At 42.7% G+C, this 20789-nt stretch overlaps 1 protein-coding gene across 16 annotated transcripts in view; it reads left to right on the forward strand.

Moving 5' to 3' along the window:
* The window catches only part of LRRC8D (leucine rich repeat containing 8 VRAC subunit D), a 138163-nt gene extending 124329 nt beyond the window's left edge, over positions 1-13834 (forward strand). For all 16 annotated transcript variants that reach the window (XM_060400765.1, XM_042240481.2, XM_060400769.1 and 13 more), the window contains one exon: positions 4200-13834. In XM_060400765.1, the coding sequence (XP_060256748.1) occupies positions 4200-6778 (2579 nt within the window). In that variant the 3' untranslated portion in view covers positions 6779-13834. The remainder of the gene's footprint in view (positions 1-4199) is intronic.
* The last annotated feature ends 6955 nt before the right edge of the window (positions 13835-20789 follow it).

Here is a 20789-nt window from a genome sequence, read left to right on the forward strand (position 1 = left end):
ACTTCCCCCTTTCAACTTTAGTACAAAAAGCTTTGTCACCATCCATGAGAAATATTTGCTTATAGGATATTAAGCTGATTTTCATATGTGCCATAGAGAAGTCTTAGAATGTGACATCTACTTCCTCATAATGTAATTCTTGAAGACATATAGAAGGGAACCCAAAGCATGTATGTAATTAGTATTTATTAATGTGCCTTCTTCAGGTTTTCAAAAAAAATCCTCTAATAACCATTGATAGCCATTTCTGACTAATGGCTAAGGAGATCAAGCCTCAAGATATCTAGATACAGTCTCTTCCCTCGTTAACTTGACTTTTAGATTAGAAAAAAGTCACCTGAGGATCATAAGAGACTTAATAAACTATGTTATATGAATATGTAGTTAATGTACCTTGTACACACTCATGTATACTATATATGAAGAGCAATTTTTATTTTCAAAGTGCCACTGCATCTTTAATTCGGGTAGTGGTTGAAACACTTCCAGTTTTCCACCCAGTTTTTGGTAGGTAAAATTGGAGAATGGGCACATTAATTAAGTCCTGTGTTCAAGATAAGACCTAGTCAATGGTCGACATTGCAAAAAAGTACTGGTTTCCTGCCTATGGCCCAGGCACTTCCTTATAACTTCATTGAAACCATCCTTGGTTTCCATCTCTTGACTTACCCATTAAATGTGATATCTATACAGAGACATACTAGACTAATAACAGAATAACATTAGAATGTACAGATGTGAGAACTGCACCATAAAGAAGGCTTAGCACCAAAGAGTTGATGCTTTTGAACTGCGGTGGTAGAGAAGATTCTTGAGAGCCCCTTGGACAGCAAGGAGATCAAACCAGTGAATCCTAAAGGAAATCAACCCTGAATATTCATTGGAAGGACTGACGCTGAAGCTCCAATTATTTGCCCACCTGATGAGAGCTGACTGGGAAAGGCCCTGATGCTGGGAAAGATTGAGGGCAAGAGAAGAGGGCAACAGAGAATGAGATGGTTGGATGGCATCACTGACTCAGTGGACATGAGTTTGAGCAAACTCAGGGAGATAGTGAAGAACAGAGAAGCCTGGCGTGCTGGCTGTTTATAGGGTCCCAAAGAGTCGGACACGACTTAGTGACTGAACAACAAGAATCCCTTATAGTTTCTGTAACATAATTTCTCCCATGTGTCTATGCCATTGACTTGCTATTTGTTCTGCCAAAATTATATTCCTCTACTCCCCACAACCCCATGGAAGTTCTCATCCTTCCGGTCTCATCTGAAAAACCAGATCTCTGCAGTCCTCCCATTTGCCCAGTGTGGCTGTAAGTTTGCCCTGTTCTGTGCCTCCCCTATACTTTGCATTAACCAGGCAAGAGTGATTTTCTTACCATGTCATAATAATACACTTACTGCTTGCCATCTACCATTTGAGCAGGAGCTCCTTGAAGGACCATTTCTATCTGTTCCTCCATGGTGCCTGACGCATGTTTTATTTTGAATTCTGAGTGAACGTCATGAAAGGTTGTTCTAGGGAAGGTGTTGATTACATAATTTCATTCCTCTGTCTCCTCAAAGCCAAGGACAACAGTGAGAAGGTCCTTCCTTCAACAGCCAAGGCTTAACCAAGAGCACAGTCACTGGATAACAGTGTGATAGAGAAAGAGATTTCAAGATGAAAGATTCTGTTAGCTCTGTCACTTAAGTGGCTCAGAAAGGTCGCTTAAGATTTTTGTGCCTCAGGTTTCCTCATATCCTTGGGCAATAGTAATGCCTAGTTCACTGGGTTATTGTGAGAATCAGTTGAGACATTTTATGGAAAAGTAGCTTGCAAACATGAGAAGAGACCTTCAAATCTGGTAGAAAGAACAGGTGGTTTGGCCTTAAATCAGATTTTAAGCCCAGACTCCACCACTAATGATTTGACTTGCACAACTTAACTCCTGAGAGCCTATGTCTTTGCTTGTCAAAGGAAAGCAGTAACACTTAGGCAGCTTAGAGTAAAGCTGTGAAGGTTAGATGGAATCCAGGCAACGCTCCATTTATAGTCCATCTGTGTATGTTCAACAGTTAGCAACCAGCGCTTTTGCACATTGTATATTCATACCTCTGCACCCTCTTTTCTGTGGCAGATTTTACCCCAGGGAGAGCAGGGCCTTCCTCTCAGGCCAGGGAGAGGACAGTAAGGGCAGGCTGCTGGAGGAAGTTACTCTCCCGGCCTGTGACCCCAGCTGGCCTGGGTGTGCCTTGGGACAGGGATGAGGCAAAGCCTCAGTGTGGTGTCCCAGCACATTCCTAGGGCAGCTGTTTCTACTGCAGCTTCTTTTACCATTTCTTTTTGAAGCTCCTTATTGAATTTAAAGCATGCATACCAAAAAAGGTACATAGCCTAAGTGTATAGATCACATTTTATAAACTGAACACACCCATGTAACCAGATCATTCATTCTCATTACTGCCCAATGTTCCACTTTGTAAATGCACCACATTTGATTTTTCTGTTCTAGTGCTGATGGACGTTTGGATAACCTACAGTTTAGGGGTGTTGTGGACTGCTCTTGTGATTGCTTATTCATGTCTTTTGAGGGGTATATGTATTTCTCACGGGTGTATTCTTAGTAGTGGGAATGCTGGGCCATAGAGTGTGCATATATTCAGTTTGGGTAGATATTTAAAAAAATTTCCCAGCATGTTTGTATAAATTCATACTCCCACCAGAAGTGTTTGAGTTCTAACTGCTCCACATCCTCATATCTTCAGTATTATCTGTATTTTTAATTTTAGGAGTTCTGGTGGATTTTACCAGACTGTGTAGCATTTTGGAAGTGGAATCATTCCCTCGGCCCCCAAAGCTTCAAATTTAATACGTTCATTTTCAGGAATGTGCTGTGTACAGAAGCAGGGGATTGTGAAGATACAAAGCTCCTGCTATGGTGCTTGGTATACGGAAGGAAGATGACAAATGATAGCTGCTATCATTATCATCCTCCTTGACATCATCATCATCACTACTCACTGCCTTCTTTGCTCTTAAGAGGAGAGAGTAGGACACGATAGATCCAAGGGTGAATAAGACATAGTCTCTACCCAGTAGGAGCTCAAGAGCTAGTTGAAGAGGCCAACACTGGAAATAGATTATTTTTACAGGGTACAATAGGAACTTGAGAAAGAGGTAGTGCTTGAGCTGGGACTTGAAGTAGTCAGAGTTCAACAGGAAAAAAAAAAGGAAATGGCAGGGGCACAAAACCCTTGGTGGGGAGTCGCTGCTATGGGCAGCATGCTAGAAGAGAAGAGCCATCTGAGGCTGGAATCATTGTGTGCTGGTGTTGGTTTTTCAGGGGTTGTCACCCTTGCTAGGATGCATGGGGCAGAGCTGGTGACCATTCGGGGTCCGTGTGACATTACAGTACCCTGCTGCTGTGTTCTCCACCCTACATCTTTTATTTTCTTCCTCAATCAGCCTTCTCTTCTCTCTCTTGGGATCAAAACCTGTGCCGAGTACAAGGTGCTTGAAAACCACCGCTGAAGCTTTGATAGCTGCAAAATGTCAGTGGTTACAAGGATCCCACAGCTTCTTTGCTGTGTGTTCCTTTAACTATGTTTATGTTGAGGACTGGCTAATAGTTTTTATTCTCGTGTGGGTCCAGGTTGCTTGTGGTGGCAGTTAAGTTTAATAAAATGCTCTTCTGCCAGTGCCATATGTAGACCATGAATAAATGTTCTTGAGGAATTTTGATGATTGTGATGATGGCGATAAGGGTGATGATCAAGAACTAATACAATGTCTCATTAATTGAGCATCAACTGTGTGTCAAGCATTGGCTGTATAACAGTAAGGAAGATGGACACGATCCCTATCCCATGGAACTTAGAATCTTAGGGAGGATCAGACAAGTAAACAGTTGGTTCTACTAATATAATAAGGGCTGTGATGGATAGAGGTACACAGTTGTGTGAGAGCACATCAGAGAAGCACCTCACCCAGACTAGGAATCAGGGAGGGCTTCCTGGGAAAGGCAACATAAACTGATAGCCTCGTGAAGGGAGGTGGGGAGGAAGTATTCCAGGCAGAGCAAACTGTAGGAGGAGTAGAGTGCCAGGGAGGTTGGCTGATTGGAGAAGCTGGAAGAAGAGGCTAGAAATAGAAAGCATTTTGCCACTTCATGTTTTCATTGGCATCTGTGTCATAATGTCTTTTGTTTGCCTGTTTTCTAGGAATGTTTACCCTTGCGGAAGTTGCTTCACTTAATGACATTCAGCCAACTTACCGAATCCTGAAACCATGGTGGGACGTGTTTATGGATTACCTGGCTGTAGTTATGCTGATGGTAGCCATCTTTGCAGGAACCATGCAACTTACCAAAGATCAGGTGGTCTGCTTGCCAGTATTGCCAGCTCCTGTAAATTCAAAGGCACACGCTACACCAGGAAACGCCGACATTACCACCAACGTCCCGAAGACGGAATCAGCCACAGACCAAGACCAAGATGGGCGGATGACAAATGAGATTTCCTTTGGCGCATCTGCTGTGACACCTGACATACCTCTCAGAGCCACATATCCTCATGCAGATTCCACGGCTCCAAATCAGGAGGCCAAGAAAGAGAAGAAAGACCCAACAGGCCGAAAAACAAACTTGGATTTCCAGCAATATGTATTTATTAATCAGATGTGTTACCATCTGGCCCTTCCGTGGTATTCCAAGTACTTTCCATACCTTGCTCTTATACATACTATTATTCTCATGGTCAGTAGCAACTTTTGGTTCAAATATCCTAAAACATGCTCAAAAGTAGAGCATTTCGTTTCGATCTTAGGAAAGTGCTTTGAATCTCCTTGGACTACTAAAGCGTTGTCTGAGACAGCATGTGAAGACTCGGAGGAAAACAAGCAAAGAATAACAGGTGCCCAGACTCTACCAAAGCATGTGTCTACCAGCAGTGATGAAGGGAGCCCCAGCGCCAGCACCCCGATGATCAACAAGACTGGGTTCAAATTTTCAGCCGAGAAGCCTGTGATCGAAGTCCCCAGCATGACTATCCTGGATAAAAAGGACGGGGAACAGGCCAAAGCCCTGTTCGAGAAAGTGCGGAAGTTCCGTGCTCACGTGGAAGACAGTGACCTGATCTATAAACTCTATGTGGTCCAAACAGTTATCAAAACGGCCAAATTCATTTTTATTCTCTGCTACACAGCAAACTTTGTCAACGCAATCAGCTTTGAGCACGTCTGCAAGCCCAAAGTGGAACACCTGACTGGTTACGAGGTGTTCGAGTGCACCCACAACATGGCGTACATGCTGAAAAAGCTGCTCATCAGTTACATATCCATTATTTGTGTGTATGGTTTTATCTGCCTCTACACTCTCTTCTGGTTATTCAGGATTCCTTTGAAGGAATATTCTTTTGAAAAAGTCAGAGAAGAGAGCAGTTTCAGTGACATTCCAGATGTCAAAAATGACTTTGCGTTCCTTCTCCACATGGTAGACCAGTATGACCAGCTCTATTCCAAGCGTTTTGGGGTGTTCTTGTCAGAAGTCAGTGAAAACAAGCTTCGGGAAATTAGTTTGAACCACGAGTGGACATTTGAAAAACTGAGGCAGCACGTGTCACGCAACGCCCAGGACAAGCAGGAGCTCCATTTGTTTATGCTGTCAGGCGTGCCCGATGCTGTCTTTGACCTCACAGACCTGGATGTGCTAAAACTTGAGCTGATTCCAGAAGCTAAACTTCCTGCTAAGATTTCTCAGATGACTAATCTCCAAGAGCTTCACCTGTGCCACTGCCCTGCAAAAGTGGAGCAGACTGCTTTCAGCTTTCTCCGCGATCACTTGAGATGCCTTCACGTGAAGTTCACTGATGTGGCAGAAATTCCTGCCTGGGTGTATCTGCTCAAAAACCTTCGCGAACTGTACTTGATAGGCAATTTGAACTCTGAAAACAATAAGATGATAGGCCTCGAATCTCTCCGAGAGTTGCGGCACCTTAAGATCCTCCACGTGAAGAGCAATTTGACCAAAGTCCCCTCCAACATTACTGATGTGGCCCCACATCTCACCAAGTTAGTCATTCATAATGACGGCACTAAACTCCTGGTACTGAACAGCCTTAAGAAAATGATGAATGTTGCCGAGCTTGAACTCCAAAACTGTGAGCTAGAGAGAATTCCACATGCTATTTTCAGCCTCTCTAACTTACAGGAACTGGATTTAAAGTCAAATAACATCCGCACAATTGAAGAAATCATCAGTTTCCAGCATTTAAAACGACTTACTTGTTTAAAACTATGGCATAATAAAATTGTCACCATTCCACCCTCCATCACTCACGTCAAAAACTTGGAGTCACTTTATTTCTCTAACAACAAGCTGGAATCCCTACCGGTGGCAGTGTTTAGTTTACAGAAACTCAGATGCTTAGATGTGAGTTACAACAACATTTCCATGATCCCAATAGAAATAGGATTGCTTCAGAACCTGCAGCATTTGCATATCACAGGGAACAAAGTGGACGTTCTGCCGAAACAGCTGTTTAAGTGTGTTAAGTTGAGGACTTTGAATCTGGGGCAGAACTGCATCACATCCCTCCCAGAGAAGATCGGTCAGCTGTCACAGCTCACCCAGCTGGAGCTAAAGGGGAACTGCTTGGACCGCCTGCCAGCCCAGCTGGGCCAGTGTCGCCTGCTCAAGAAAAGTGGGCTTGTGGTGGAAGATCACCTTTTTGACACCCTTCCCCTCGAAGTCAAAGAAGCGTTGAATCAAGATATAAATATTCCCTTTGCAAATGGGATTTAAACTGAGATCCTGCATGCACATATGTGTGCAGGAACCACTTCCTAGATTGCAGATGTTCACGTACCAGTTATTGCAAGATGATGCATTTTAGGAGTAGATACACCTCTAAAAATACAACGCAGAGAGAGGACGCATAGAAGGCCGATAGAAGACATAACTGAATGTTCAGCGTTTGTAGTGTTTTAAGTCATTTACTTCCAAATCTTTTCTCTCTTTTTCTTTTTTCCTGGGGAAAGGGAAGGAAAAATTATAATCACTAATCTTGGTTTCTTTTTAAATTGTTTGTAACTTGGATGCTGCCGCTACTGAATGTTTACAAATTGCTTGCCTGCTAAAGTAAATGATTAAATTGACATTTTCTTACTATACCACCTTTTTTGAGGTGTCTTGATTTACTTTGTTTAATTGGTATAATAAGGCTTTAATTCAGACCACTGAAGGCACGTCAGGTAAATTTAGATTTGCTGAAATACTGATTTCTTTTTTTGTTTTAATTTCAAGCACCTAAAATAAGCACTTCTTATAATATTTAACTGGTGCTACCACTTCTGAGAATCCCATTTTATAGATTGTATACTCTTGAAGGCGTGAAATGCAGCAAAAGAGTGTAGATCGTTGAGGGAGTTCGGTTTGTTTTTTAAGAATAAATATCAAAGAAAAAAGAACTCTCTCCTTACTAATAGTTGTTTTTCACAGTCTGGAGTTCTTATTATATGATATGCTTTTCTATCACTACTATAGAGCTGCCAATAAATAGAAAATGTTAGTTTAAAATAAACTTAATTACAACCAAAATAAAATTTTAATGTTTTAATGACTAACATCTTCCCAATTTATCACCATTTGGAAGATAACAGAAATTCAAAGCAAATATCATTAAATTACTTACCCTTTGCACTGTTGTGGGGGAAAAAGTAAGATTTGTAGTTCACTGAGTTGGAAAACTATTTCTATTCATTTTAATGACAGGCTGTACTTCCTGTGTTTGTCTGCAGCTAGGAAGGGTCATGTTCAGGGAAATGCTAGCAGAATGTACTTTTTGGGTGATGATTTTTCCTTCTTTATCTAACTTAGAAAGTAGTTAAATCGATCTCAGAAAATCAAAAAAATTTCCTGCTACCTGTCTGTGTATAGGTTGGCAGGTATTTCATAGGCTTTTGTACACTCGGATACTGTCTCATCACACCTTAGCATGGCTTGAAAGATTTTGCAGAGAATGTGCAAAGATGGACTTGCATGCATGCTTTTCCTTCCCTAAATTGATCTCTGGGGCTGCTGGCCTGTTGCAAGTGGTGGTGGTCTTTGCCTACGATATAGCTTCTGAATATTTACCTTCAGAGGCGTTAGCACTGATAGGAGAAGGGTGGCCACCGTGGCTGAGTGAGCAACCGACCCCAGCGTCAGCATCCTGGCTGCTCCCTCTCTTCCTAGAAGACTTGAGGTAGAAGAGTAACATAAAAGGCCAGGTTTAGAAAATCAGAGGACCGTGACTGAGTTTTGGTATAAGCAAGTTCTCTCTGGTGCAGGCATCTTCCATTTCTCTCAGCATTCACTGATATAGTCACTGGTATTGATCATGTACCTCCTTTGTGCCTTGGAAATTCAAGGAACTGAGGATTCACTGTTGGAATAAGTCACAGCCTTGTGTTTATAACAGACTGTGAGATCATATCAGTTAGGCAGCTAATACAAATAATTGGTTATAGTTGTCATGTAGAAGGCATACAGAATCTGTGCATGAATAGCAGCTGGGAGGGAGCACGTTTGGTTCAAGTGGAGGTTCAGGGAAGTTTGCACTTAGAAACTCTGCCTGTCAACACTCCTGGACATTTCTTCCCCACCAGCCCCGCAGGGCGCTGTTCTCCCTAAAGAGTAAGGCCACCACCCAAAATTGGTACAACATCTTTAGAAGGACGCCTCACTTGTGAGATAAACAGGCCAGATCTTAGGATCCTTGCTTTATGGACTAGGAAGCTTGTCTTCCTCTCTAAAAAGTGCATGTTGTTCTTGTAGGCGCAGGTGACAGCCTTCCCCCAGCTCACCATGCTTGTCAGAGGAGAGGCCTGGAGGAACCCAGAATCTGACCCTCTCACAGCTTGACCACTGGCAGCTGCCCTTAGGCACCTGTTTCTCTATCAATACTTGGGGTTCAGTCACTTAGAACTGATTAGTATTACATGCCTTCAAACAATATCAAGGGGTATCTTTGCTCTTACCCAAACTGCTATTGACTTTATCAGCCCTTAATGATTTCCTTGAACTCTGAAGAGTTCACGGTCAATTGATTTAAATGCCGCATTCCTTGCCACTGTTTGCAAATAGGCATATTTTAAAAGAGGCTTCCTAAGAAATGCTGATTCATCCAACAGATTTTAAATGCACTGGGTCTTGGAGTCTCAATAAAACAGCAGATGAGATTATGGGCCCAAATATACCATCAACCCATATGTCTTCACAAATTTATGTTGGCACTGCATGCTCTAGACATGGGGAAAACACAAGTTAAAATGTACAAGTTTGGCTTACTAGCATTTTTGTATCTTCTAAAGTTCCTTGAGCACCACTTGAAGAAAATTATTTTGAAGTATCTTTAAATGTTCCACGTATATGCGAATCCCTGAGAACCTGGCTTATTTTCAGCTGTTTGACTTTTTCCCCATCAATATTCAGTTTTGGCTTAGCAGAGAGGATTGGCTTTTTCAGGGGTTCAGAAAGACGAGCTAAGACTGTTACTGGGGCCCCATTCGTAGTAGTGATTTGTTGTTTAGTCCATAAGTTGCATCTGACTCTTTGCAACGCCATGGACCATAGCCCACCAGGCTCCTTTGTCCATGGGATTCTGCAGGGGAGAATACTGGAGTGGGTTGCCATTTCCTCCTCCAGGGGATTTTCCTGACCCAGGGATTGAACCCACATCTCCTGGGTCTGCTGCACTGCAGGTGATTCTTAGCAATTTGATAATAGGTAGAAAGAGTTCATTCTCTCTAAGCCCTGGACAACATTCCTGATCGTTTGACATTTTTCATGTGCAAAGGAAAAAGACTTATTAGTATTATTGCTAGTACTTTCTCTGACTGCCTCTCCTGGACTCAGCTTCAGCCAGCAGCTCAGCTCAAAGTTGCTGATGGAGCAAGCTCCCAAGTGCCCTTGAGACCAGCGCCCACTGGCTGTTTTCATTCACCTGCTGAAGTGAAGCCAGAGGGCTGTCCTCTCCCTCAGACCTCTGGCAGCGCTTGCGTCAGTAATTCATTCTAATAAAATGGTCCCTTTATCATCCTTAAACAAAGACTGTACTAACAAAAAGCCCCTTTCATGAAAAGAAGAAAGAAAAAAAACCCTGGAAAACAGTTTTCAAACATCCTCTAACTTGTGACTGTGACACAAAGAAGTGGCCCCATCTGGCCTAGCCAGCTATGGCCCCTCTGGGACAGCACATGAGATATTTAGAGCGGTGTCTGCAGGTGGGGAGGAGGCAGACGGCCAGAGCACTCGCCCCTCAAGTCTGGCCTAGGCTGGGGAGGTGGTCATACCACCAACATCAGGGGAAAAATCTCCTTAACTCACCAGTCTTAAAACTCCAAAGAGGAATAGTGGTCCCGTACTTCTGGAAATACAGTAGCTAAATTGCCCCAGGTAAGCCACAAGTTGCTGGTGGAAATGAGCAAGCTGTTTTGCTTGGTCAATCCTACAGGGCTTCATCTCTGACTCGTGACTCACCACCCTCCCACAGTGCAGGACCTCTGATAAAAACTGCCCCCATCCTGCTTGCTGTCTCTATAATTAGTTCTTTCTTTACTCCCAAGATGTCAAGCTCTGGAGTGAGAGTGTCTGGATTTGAATCCTGCCTCGGCCTCAGCTGTGTGACCATAGCAAGTAACTTAACCTCTCTAAGCCTCAGTTGCTGTATCTGTAAATAGGAATAATAATGTGTGTCCATGTGTGCTCAATCGCTTCAGTCGTGACTCAGAGTCAAGTATTGCAACCCCTTGGATTGTAGCCCGCCAGGCTCCTCTGTTCATGGGATTCTCCAGGCAAGAATACTGGAGTGAGTTACCATGTCCTCCTTCAGGGGATCTTCCCGACCCAGGGATGGAACCTGAGCATCTTGCATCTCCTGCATTGGCAGGGGGGTTCTAGCGCCACCTGGGAAGCCTGGAAATAATAATGCCTTCCAATGGCATTTTTTTGTGAAGACAATGATTTAAGGGACTCTGCCTGGCAGAGAGTAAATACTCAATAACATTCAGCTAGCATTATTTTTATCCCTAACTGTGACAGAGACAATTAGCCTTCCTTAATATACATTCTCGACTTCCTTAGTCATGGGATTTTCAGTGAACACCTGGAAACATAAAATATGTGTAAAATAAATTATTTCCGAACCTTACTTGAGACTAGATGTGGCCAAATGACTTAATTCTAGCCCAGAAGGTGGGAATGAAAGTGGAACAGGCAATTTCTGAATCAGTCCCTTAAGAAGAAAGGCAACCATACCTTTCATTCACCATGGCAACCAGAGAGAGGAAGGGTGATAGTTGACTGCTTATAATTATAATTAATTACATATCATTCTCCCAAGAACCTGAGGTTTTGAAGGTCCTACAGCCACGCTAGTGACATACACACTCGTGCTCAACACGTGGACACCCTTCACAGGCTCAGGTAGCTAAAACCATTTCATTGTTTAACCTTCAGACTGGGTCTGGTTTAGCTGCTTGAAGCTCACCCAGCCATGGGATAACCTGCTCAGAGCCTTTTCTGAATGTCCCTGGGAAACTGCCAAGGAGCCTGTCATGAAAATTGGCTGGAGTAGTTTCAAGGGTAGACCTGCCCAAAGGAATCACCCAGGTGTTAAGCCAAACTGTGTAGATACTGTAAAGAAATACATTTTTCTCTTTGCCACTGGAAAACTAAATAGTAGCCTCATGATTCAGTACTTTGAAATGAAGTACTGCCTGAGTGGAACGCTCTTTAAGACATATCTTGAAGGGTTTAACTCAGATCTTTACAGCAATTTAAGCCTGCTGGCTCTTTATCTGGCATTGGTTGTGGTGAAAACAGCTGGTCACCAGCCAGATGATAACCCTCCATCTTCTTGAAGATGGTGATTAAATCACTCATCCTCTCTTCCCCAGGATGTTGTGAAGATTGTGTCAGCACAATGACTAGAGCTCCCTAGAGATAAACAATGCCTAAATAGTTCGCTATTAATTTATCATCACGGTCGGCAGGAAATTCAGTTGAAGACAGTGCTTTCATCTCTGCCTAACAAGTAGCTGATGCATAATCAGGCTTCTACCTTCCACTTCTCAATTCTAAGTAACTGCGGTTATTTTAGGAGATTGTTTGGGAGATTATGTGTTTCAAGTTTCCATTTCTGAAAGTGGAAGAAGACAGGAAGTAGATTGGACAACATAAGTAGGAATAATCGTAGCTCAGATTCTATGCTAGATGAACACAACGCACTCTGATTTATTGCCTACTTGTCATGCAGACCTGGGAGGTATGGATTATCCCTATGATAGAGATGAAGAAGACCCTGGTGCTAGGAAAAGATTGAGGGCAGGAGGAGAAGGAGGCGACAGAGAATAAGATGGTTGGATGGCATCACTGACTCAATGGACATGAGTTCGAGCAAATCCAAGAGGTAGTGAACGTCAGGGAAGCCTGGCGTGCTGCAGTCCATGGGGTCGCAAAGACATGACAGTGACTGAACTAAACAACAGTAACAGGAGATGAAGGAACGGTGAAGACAGGTGATCTGCCCAAGGTCACCTCGCCAGCAGGTGACAGGAGCTCTGCTAAGTCAGACAGTGACTTACCTGATCTCATTTAAGCCTCACAAGACCACTACAGCAAAGGCATTATCCCCATTTAGGAGGTGAAGAGACTGTGTATCAGAGAGGCTGATTTGTCTCTGGTCCCACTTGTAAGTGGCAGATAACTGGTCACAAACCAGAGCTCGGCTCTTCCACCCAACTACACGGCGGATGTCTAGGGCTCTGTCAGCAATTCCAAAAGAGGTTTTGATATCTGTGTTGACATCCGGTTACATAAATCTGCCCCAGGCTAGGATTTTCCTTCATTCTTTAGTACTAGAGAAAAGTTTTTGATGTGTCTCAGCATCTGCCCTTAGCGTTATGACTTGTTTTCCTCTGTTAGGCTGCCTGGCAGTTGTGAAAGGGCGCTCCACCCAAGGCAATGGAATTAGTTACCTTCACTAAATGTTCAAGGCATGACTGTCTTTACTCATGGTCATTTACTCTGAAATGAGAAAGCTCTGTCTGGGCTATGTGACGCAGAGTAAATGTGGTAGAAAGAGACATTCGATAGGTCCAGAAAGGTGGATGCACAAAAACAGTAACAGGTGCCAGGCTCTCTGGGCAGATGTGACTTTCCTGTGCAGCCTGGCATTTCAGACCCAGATTCTCAAGCTGTTACTAACCCAGGAGGCACCCAGTGCCTGTATCCTCCTGACATGTAGTTTTACTGGATTTCTTCTGTTAGTCACTATACTCCACTATCTGGGCTGGAAGAGAAATGGGATATCTGTGGTCCATGTAGAGAAAGAACCCAGTTTCACATGGAAGAATCTAATGAGAAGAAAGCAGGTACCGCCCTCCCGCGCGACTCCACTGCTGATATCCCTGTATCTACAACTGCCACCTCCAGATTTGTATTTTGATTTTTTTTTTTTTTGGCCTTCCTTATCCATTTAAATTTGTTCTTATATCTTAAAGTCAGCTCAGTTTGATGGAACAAATTTTCACCAAAACATGAACTGCCATTTAAGAAACACTAATGTATGTTTTATAACTTGGACCCCTTGTAAAAAGTGAGTAGAGCTTTTACGAGCTAACATAACTCCCAGACAACCAATACAAGCAGAAGAATCTTGTCATTTCTAGGACTAAATTTCAAGTCTGTAGCAACCAAGAAACTCTGTGTCTGGAGCAATAAGTCTGTGGGCCTGGGAAAAGGTGGGGATGTTCTAAAATATTGTAAACAGTTATTCTATTATTTACAGAATAAAATTAGCCCAATGACACAGTCTAAGTATGGCCTCAGTTCTTCCACCAGCCAGAGCTAAAGACATAGTAAATAACATGTGTGCTCAATTGCAGTGAATCAGACCTGTTGCAGATGCTTTAGGGAAGCTTACAGAGTCAGTTAACCCTACTGATACTGACTTCTTAGTTGCTAAAATCTCATTGTGTGAGTTTAATTTTCTTGGCCTCAGACAGAGCCTCATGCCAACAGTTCAATGATCTGCTCTTTGTCACTGAAATGGGAAAACTGCAGCCCAGTGGCCAGGGTTCAAGCGCCTGGAACTGTCTCACAGGCAAGTTACTTGACATGGGTGTGCTTTTGCTTCCTCATCTGTGAAATGGGGTTAATGATATATTTATCTCATAGCATATTTGTGTGGAAGAATCAATGAGTTAACACACATTAAGCACTTAGGACAATGTCTAGCATGTTGAATGCTTAATATATTTTAGTGGTTTTTATTAATAATGTTTCTAAAATACTTGGAGGATCTGTCCATAAGCAAAAAAAAAAAAAAAAAATCTGGAAAATAAAGCTATTTGAATTATACTAGAGTTCAGGAAGTGGACACTTCCCAAGTAGGAACTAATCATGCCTTTCTCTCCTTTCAAAAGCCAACAAAGACAAGTCACTGGGGACTTTATGTCTCACAAGAAGCTTTTCATACATTTATTAATCTGTTTATTTTACTTAGCAAGTCAGAGGAACCAGACTTTGTATTAATAAGAACCCTCTTTGGTTAGTTATGAATGTTTCTAAGTAGTTCTCTAAACTTGGGTCAGACCCAATGACCCATCTGGCCAAAGGCCTGAAGACTGACTTCCAAAGAACAGCTGCAAGGAACTCTGTCTTGGGCTAATTTGTTGGGTCCTTGTAAGGCATATTGACTATTTTATGTGTACAGGGGATGTGGAATTGGTTGCTGGTATAAGGGAGGAACGGAGAAGGCAATGGCACCCCACTCCAGTACTCTTCCCTGGAAAATCCCATGGACGGAGGAGCCTGGTAGGCTGCAGTCCATGTGGTTGCTAGGAGTCAGACACAACTGAGCAACTTCACTTTCACTTTTCACTTTCATGCATTGGAGAAGGAAATGGCAACTCACTCCAGTGTTCTTGCCTGGAGAATCCCAGGGACAGGGGAGCCTGGTAGGCTGCCGTCTATGGGGTTGCACAGAGTGGGACACAACTGAAGCGACTTAGCAGCAGCAGCAGCAGCAGCATAAGGGAGGAAAAAATGTTTTTTCCCTCTACTTATCTTAAGTTCATTGGCAGGGCCCTGTAAATCAGACTGAGAAAAGATATCAACAAGAGATAATCAAACAGAAGTTTATTAATAAGTGCATCATGGATACACCTAAAGATGAGTAATTCAAAGGAGTGGTTAGAGCTTGGGCTTATATAGCATTTTAACAAAAGAACAATAAAGTTTTAGAGAGGCGACAGTCTTGGACAATGGAAAAAGACTTTGAGCTCCTAAGGTGGCAAATTGTGGGAAGGCAAATATATGGGGAATCTAATGATAAATAAGGGCGAGTGTGCTACTGCGTGCGTACTTAGTCATGTCCAACTCTTTGGAACCCCATGGACTCTAGCCCACCAGGCTCCTCTGTCCATGGGATTATCCCAGCAAGAATACTGGAGTGGGTTGCCGTTTCCTCCTCCAGGGGATCTTCCCCACCCAGGGATCAAACCCGAATCTCCCTGCATTGGCAGGCAGATTCTTTACCACTGAACCACCTGGGAAGCCCATGACAGAAGGGCTAGGTTAGGCCAGACTTGTGTGGATCATCTGGTGCTATCTCTGAGCTGGTAGAGGTCTAGAGTTGTCCCCAGGGATTAACTTCTGTCCTTATCAGTAGAGAGGAGGGACAGGGAACCTTTGTAAGTGTAGTCTCGCTTTTAGGCAAATAGGGGTGGACAGAGAACTTTTCTTGTATTTGCTTCTTCTCAGTTTCCTTTAGCTCAAAATAATCCTCAGGCCAAAGTAGCATATTTGGGGATGGCATATTCTGTCACCCTTCACTAAGCTGATCAGTATTTTGTATTTCTTTTCATTAATTTAAAACTTGTACCTAAGACTGGTCACTGGGGCTGAAACTATTCAACCTTTTCTAATGTATTCAAGAGGGTGAAAAAATCATCTCTGTGATCACAAATAGCTGGTCATTGCTTCCTTTAAAGAATTCATTTCAACATATGTATGTGTGTAACTTATTTTTATATTTGATGACTGTACTTTTAACACTACCAGTCTCAATCCACACTTAGAAATAAATGATTTAATGTAAAGAGTTATCTGAGAACCTCTGAGATCCTGAAAGTTCAGCCCAATTTATTACATTTTTAAAACCAGAAACAGTCATGAAGTATACAGGACTTATATATTGTTTTATTATGTTAAAGATCAACCCTCCACTACATCCATTCTTTGTTTTAAAGATCCCTTTTATAATTCAGTTTTACCAACAAAGAAGGGGGGAGAATGGGGAATAATTTAGGGAGTCTTCTCAGGTTTGTTCATTCATTTCTTCAAGAAATAACCTCGCTCCTACCCCATAGGCTGGGCAGTATGCGCAATGCTGGGATAATCAGATGTACTTGATTCCTCTCAAGAAAAATTCAACCCAGGCTTTGTTTTCTCTTCTTGCCCCACCTTCTGCCCCCATCTCTTGCCAGGCAGCAATTGCCAGTGGGAAGACAAAGAACACACAGGTCCTCAGAGAATCCAAGGGCAGTGGTACAGCAAGACAAGCATTTTAATCAGCTGCAATCTCTCCTCCTACCATTTTCTTCCTCTTTCTCCCTCCCCTCTTTCCTCTGTACCCATAAGTTGGCATTAAAGGACATAGCTCGTACTTGTTTGTTTATTCTTCTGTAGCCTTCTAAGTGTTCTAATGTCTTTTTTTTTCTGATTACAAAAGTAGCATGTGTTCATCATTACATAAAAGTCAAATATTTCAGAAATGCATGTCCTTTGAAAACATATCACACCCCCCCAAAAAAACTGCACAGACTTTCCTTTTAACCAAGGGTAAAAGGCCAAGCTTTGCAATGGTCTGCTGATTTGCACGCCTTGCTCTCTGATCTCATGTCCACTGGCTCTGCCCATTTCCTGTGCTCAGCATCAACACTTGAGCGGGCCGTCACATCAGGGCCTTTGCACCAGCCGTTCCTTCTGTGGCCCTGCTCTCCCCCAGATACCTGCCTGGCTTCTGTCTTAGTCTACTCGGGTTACCATGACAGAATACCCCAGACAGGACAGTTTAAACAACAGACATTTATTTTCTGACAGGCCTGGAAGACAGAAGCACACATCAAGATTTGAGCCGATTTGATTTCTGGTGAGAACTCTCTGCCTGGCTCGCAGACAACCATCTTCTTGCTATGTCCACGCATGGCCTTTCCTCCATGCAACCTCATGACCTGGTTTAACCTCAGATACGCCCTGAAAGGTCCCATCTTTGAGTACAGCCACACAAGGGTTAGGGCCTCAACATAGGGATTTGGGGAGGACACATACATTCAGGCCATAACAGCTTCTTCCTTCTTTTCTTCCTATGTACATTTCACCTAATCTCAGAGATGCTTTCTCTGAGAAGTGTCTCCTTTCTCTGGCCTCCTCGTAAAAACACTGATTTGTTATTTCTCTCAACTGTGTAGATCAGCTGGGTTCATCAGGATAATCCTGAGGTGCAATCATCTGGCAGCTCAAATAGGACCAGAACATATAAATTGCCTCACCCGTGCAGCTGGGGCTCAGTGCTGCTGAAGGCAGGGTTTCGCTCTTCATGGAGGATCTTATTCTTTTATGGTCTAGTCCAGGCTTCCTCACACGACAGCATGAAGATTTCAAAAAGGCAAGAGTGGAAGCTTCCCGACTCCTTAGGGCATGGGCTCCTGATGAGCAAGTCAGGAACGGCAGAGTCCATTGCAAGGGGATGCGGACCCAGGACAGCCTGATTTGTCAGTGCTCATAATTATTGCAAACTGCCACATGATCTGATTTAAAATTGCAATTCCACTCTTCCTCTTTTGCACAGTTATTATCTTTGGATAACAAACTACAAATTCTCCACAAAAAGTGTTTGTTCACTGATGTATCTCCATCACTTAGAATGGAACCTAGCATGGTGGGAACTTGATAAACATTGGTTGAGTTCATTGAAGACATTAATTTGAAGCTGTTTTCTGGAACCCTTCATCCTTAATGCTTTTATAACTTTGGTTGTGCTTTTGCTGTTAAAAATAACTTTCTGATAAAATTATCCCATTTTACTTTTCACAACAACTTCAAGAAACAGCCAGGATCAGTATCATTGCTCTCACCTTGCAAATCAGGAATCTGAGGCATAGACAGAAAGAGAGCCTTGCCCAAAGTCACAGCTGAGACGAACAGAGCTTCTGACATCAAGTCCCAGGCTTTCATGCAAACTGTCATGCAAACTTTCAGGTGAAAGGTACTTTCTGCCTCTTCTATTTCCCTCCTCAGGGCTTCATGCTTGGAGAGCATGAAGAGTAAATAATTTCAGTTACCCAACTGGCTACAAGCCACAGGGCCAAGAGAAGCAGCACTCTCTCCGAAATCCCTCCTGTAGAAACCAAAACTTAAAGGCCTCGATGACCCAGAGCCATCAAGGCACTAAAAGGGAAGGCTGTCAGGACCTGTCTTTATGGACCTTGCCCTGGGCTGCATGCACTGTTTGTGTAAAGTTAAACTTTAAAGCCACATGTCCAACTCACGGTTGCCAGGCTGTTCTGGTCTGGATAAGCCTTGGCTTGAGCCTGTAGGGAGCAGAAAACAATCTCCTCTCAAGCAATGAGTGGCTGTTCCACTGAGAGGTTTGATTAATAAGCAAATCTTAATATCACAGGGAAATGATACCAGATGGAGCAAGTATACAACTCTGTATGTTAAAAATGTGTTGAAAGACTTGTCCCCTTGCAGAAAAGCCCCTTGAGATATCGCTTGCTGACTGGGGCTAGAAGCAAGTTAGGGGTGAAAGAGATCATTTTTAAAATAGGAAGTTTTATGCTTTCTGACTCATTCTTTCAACTTAACAGTATTTTTAATTTGCTATTTAATATCATTCTAAGTAAATAAAAAAGTTTTAGATTCTTATCATCAATTTTACCATTCATCTTTTTATTGTGCATTGTCCATTTTAAATACAAATTTGAGAGCATTAAATGTGTATGGAGAACAGTGAAATTACACAGTTTGTATTTTGTAGCTCAAAGATACATACAGATTTTGTGCTTACTAAATAAAACAGTAGAAACACTGCATAAAACTAGCTCAACTGCTTTTATTTCCTGTGTCGATGCACACACATTCTCCCGACTCTCTACCTTTAGTTTACCGGTGAATAAGCAAACACTTGAAAAGAAACTGTGGGTTGCCATTCTGCCCTTTCCTTCTCTGTCATAGCTTTCCACGATAGTGGTTAGCTAATTCAGGGAAGTAACATGAATAAGAAAGGATCCATAGGGTTCTTTACTCAATGTTTAAATTACATTTACATCTAAAGCACCATGAAAAAAGGCCGAGTACTGAAGAACTGATGATTTGGAATTGGTGCTGGAAAAGACTCTTGAAAATCCCTTGGATTGCAAGGAGATCAAACCAGTCAATCCTAAAGGAAATCAACTCTGAATATTCCCTGGAAGAACTGATGCTAAACCTGAAGCTCCAATACTCTGGTCACCTGATGTGAAGAGTCAACTCATTGGAAAACACCCTAATGATGGGCAAGATTGAAGGCAGGAGGAGAAGGGAACAACAGAGGATGAGATGGTTGGATTGTATCACTAATTGATGGACATGAGTTTGAGCAAGCTCCAGGAGATGGTGAAGGACAGGGAAGCCTGGTGTGCTGCAGTCCATGGGGTATCAAATAGTTGGACATGACTGAGTGACTGAACAGTAACAATATATGTATGTGTGTGTGTATATATATATTCACAGACTCTATTCTTTCCCTTTGCAATATGTATGTCCAACTGTCCGTCCATTGATTGAGCCAGCCGTCGCCAAGCAAACATTTTTCTTCACAGATATCTATATGCACATATAGATAAAGACAGGGAGCACCATTGCTCTATATCTAGATATCTAGAGCACCATTTCTTTCTTTCTGCATTCAAATCAAGTTCTGCTTCACGCAGCAGGGCCTCTCAAGACTGTGAGTGCCCTGTCTCTCCCTCCCCTTCCAATAGGTGGAACTCAATTACCTTATTCTTGCCTTGGTCTTGCTGGGTTCCCAGGCATCACAGAATCTGTGGGAGCTCTGTGCTCATGGGACATCCAGAATGTTTTATGCAAACAGAATAGCAAGAGAGAGTAGAAACTCATATTATACCTCTCTCCTCTGCTCATACAAGTTCCCTTGTTCCATCAGTGTGACTTGCAAAATCCAAGTCCAAAGATAAAATGATTAAAACTTTCAGAATGGGGACTTCCCTGGCAGTCTAATGGAAGCTGTTAAGATTCCATTTCCAATGCAGAGGATATGAGTTAGATCCCTGATCAGGGAAAGAAAATCCCACATGCTGCACAGCTCAGGCAAAAAGAAAGAATAATAATAAATAGCAGTTTAAAAATTTCAGAATGGCAACAACAAAGCATTAAATCAAGTGTGGTATGACCATACAGGTCCCATGACTTTAAAGCAGGACTTGCTCCTTGCTCCTTGCTCCATCTCTGTGGGAAAGGAGAGTTTCTTCAGGACCTGTAATACCCATCCTTCCAATTGGGCTCTCCATGGTTCTCATTATTTTCTCTTCATTTTCTTGGGCTTCAGAATCACTGCAGACAGTGACTGCAGTGATGAAATTAAAAGACAGCCCTTGGAAGAAAACTTATGACAAACCTAAATAGCATATTAAAGAGCAGAAACTTTGCTGACAAAGCTCCATATAGTCAAAGCTATGGTTTTTCCAGTAGTCATGTATGGATGTGA

The sequence above is a fragment of the Ovis aries genome, chromosome 1 (assembly GCF_016772045.2).
Source record: "Ovis aries strain OAR_USU_Benz2616 breed Rambouillet chromosome 1, ARS-UI_Ramb_v3.0, whole genome shotgun sequence".
NCBI classification, from domain to species: Eukaryota; Metazoa; Chordata; class Mammalia; order Artiodactyla; family Bovidae; genus Ovis; species Ovis aries.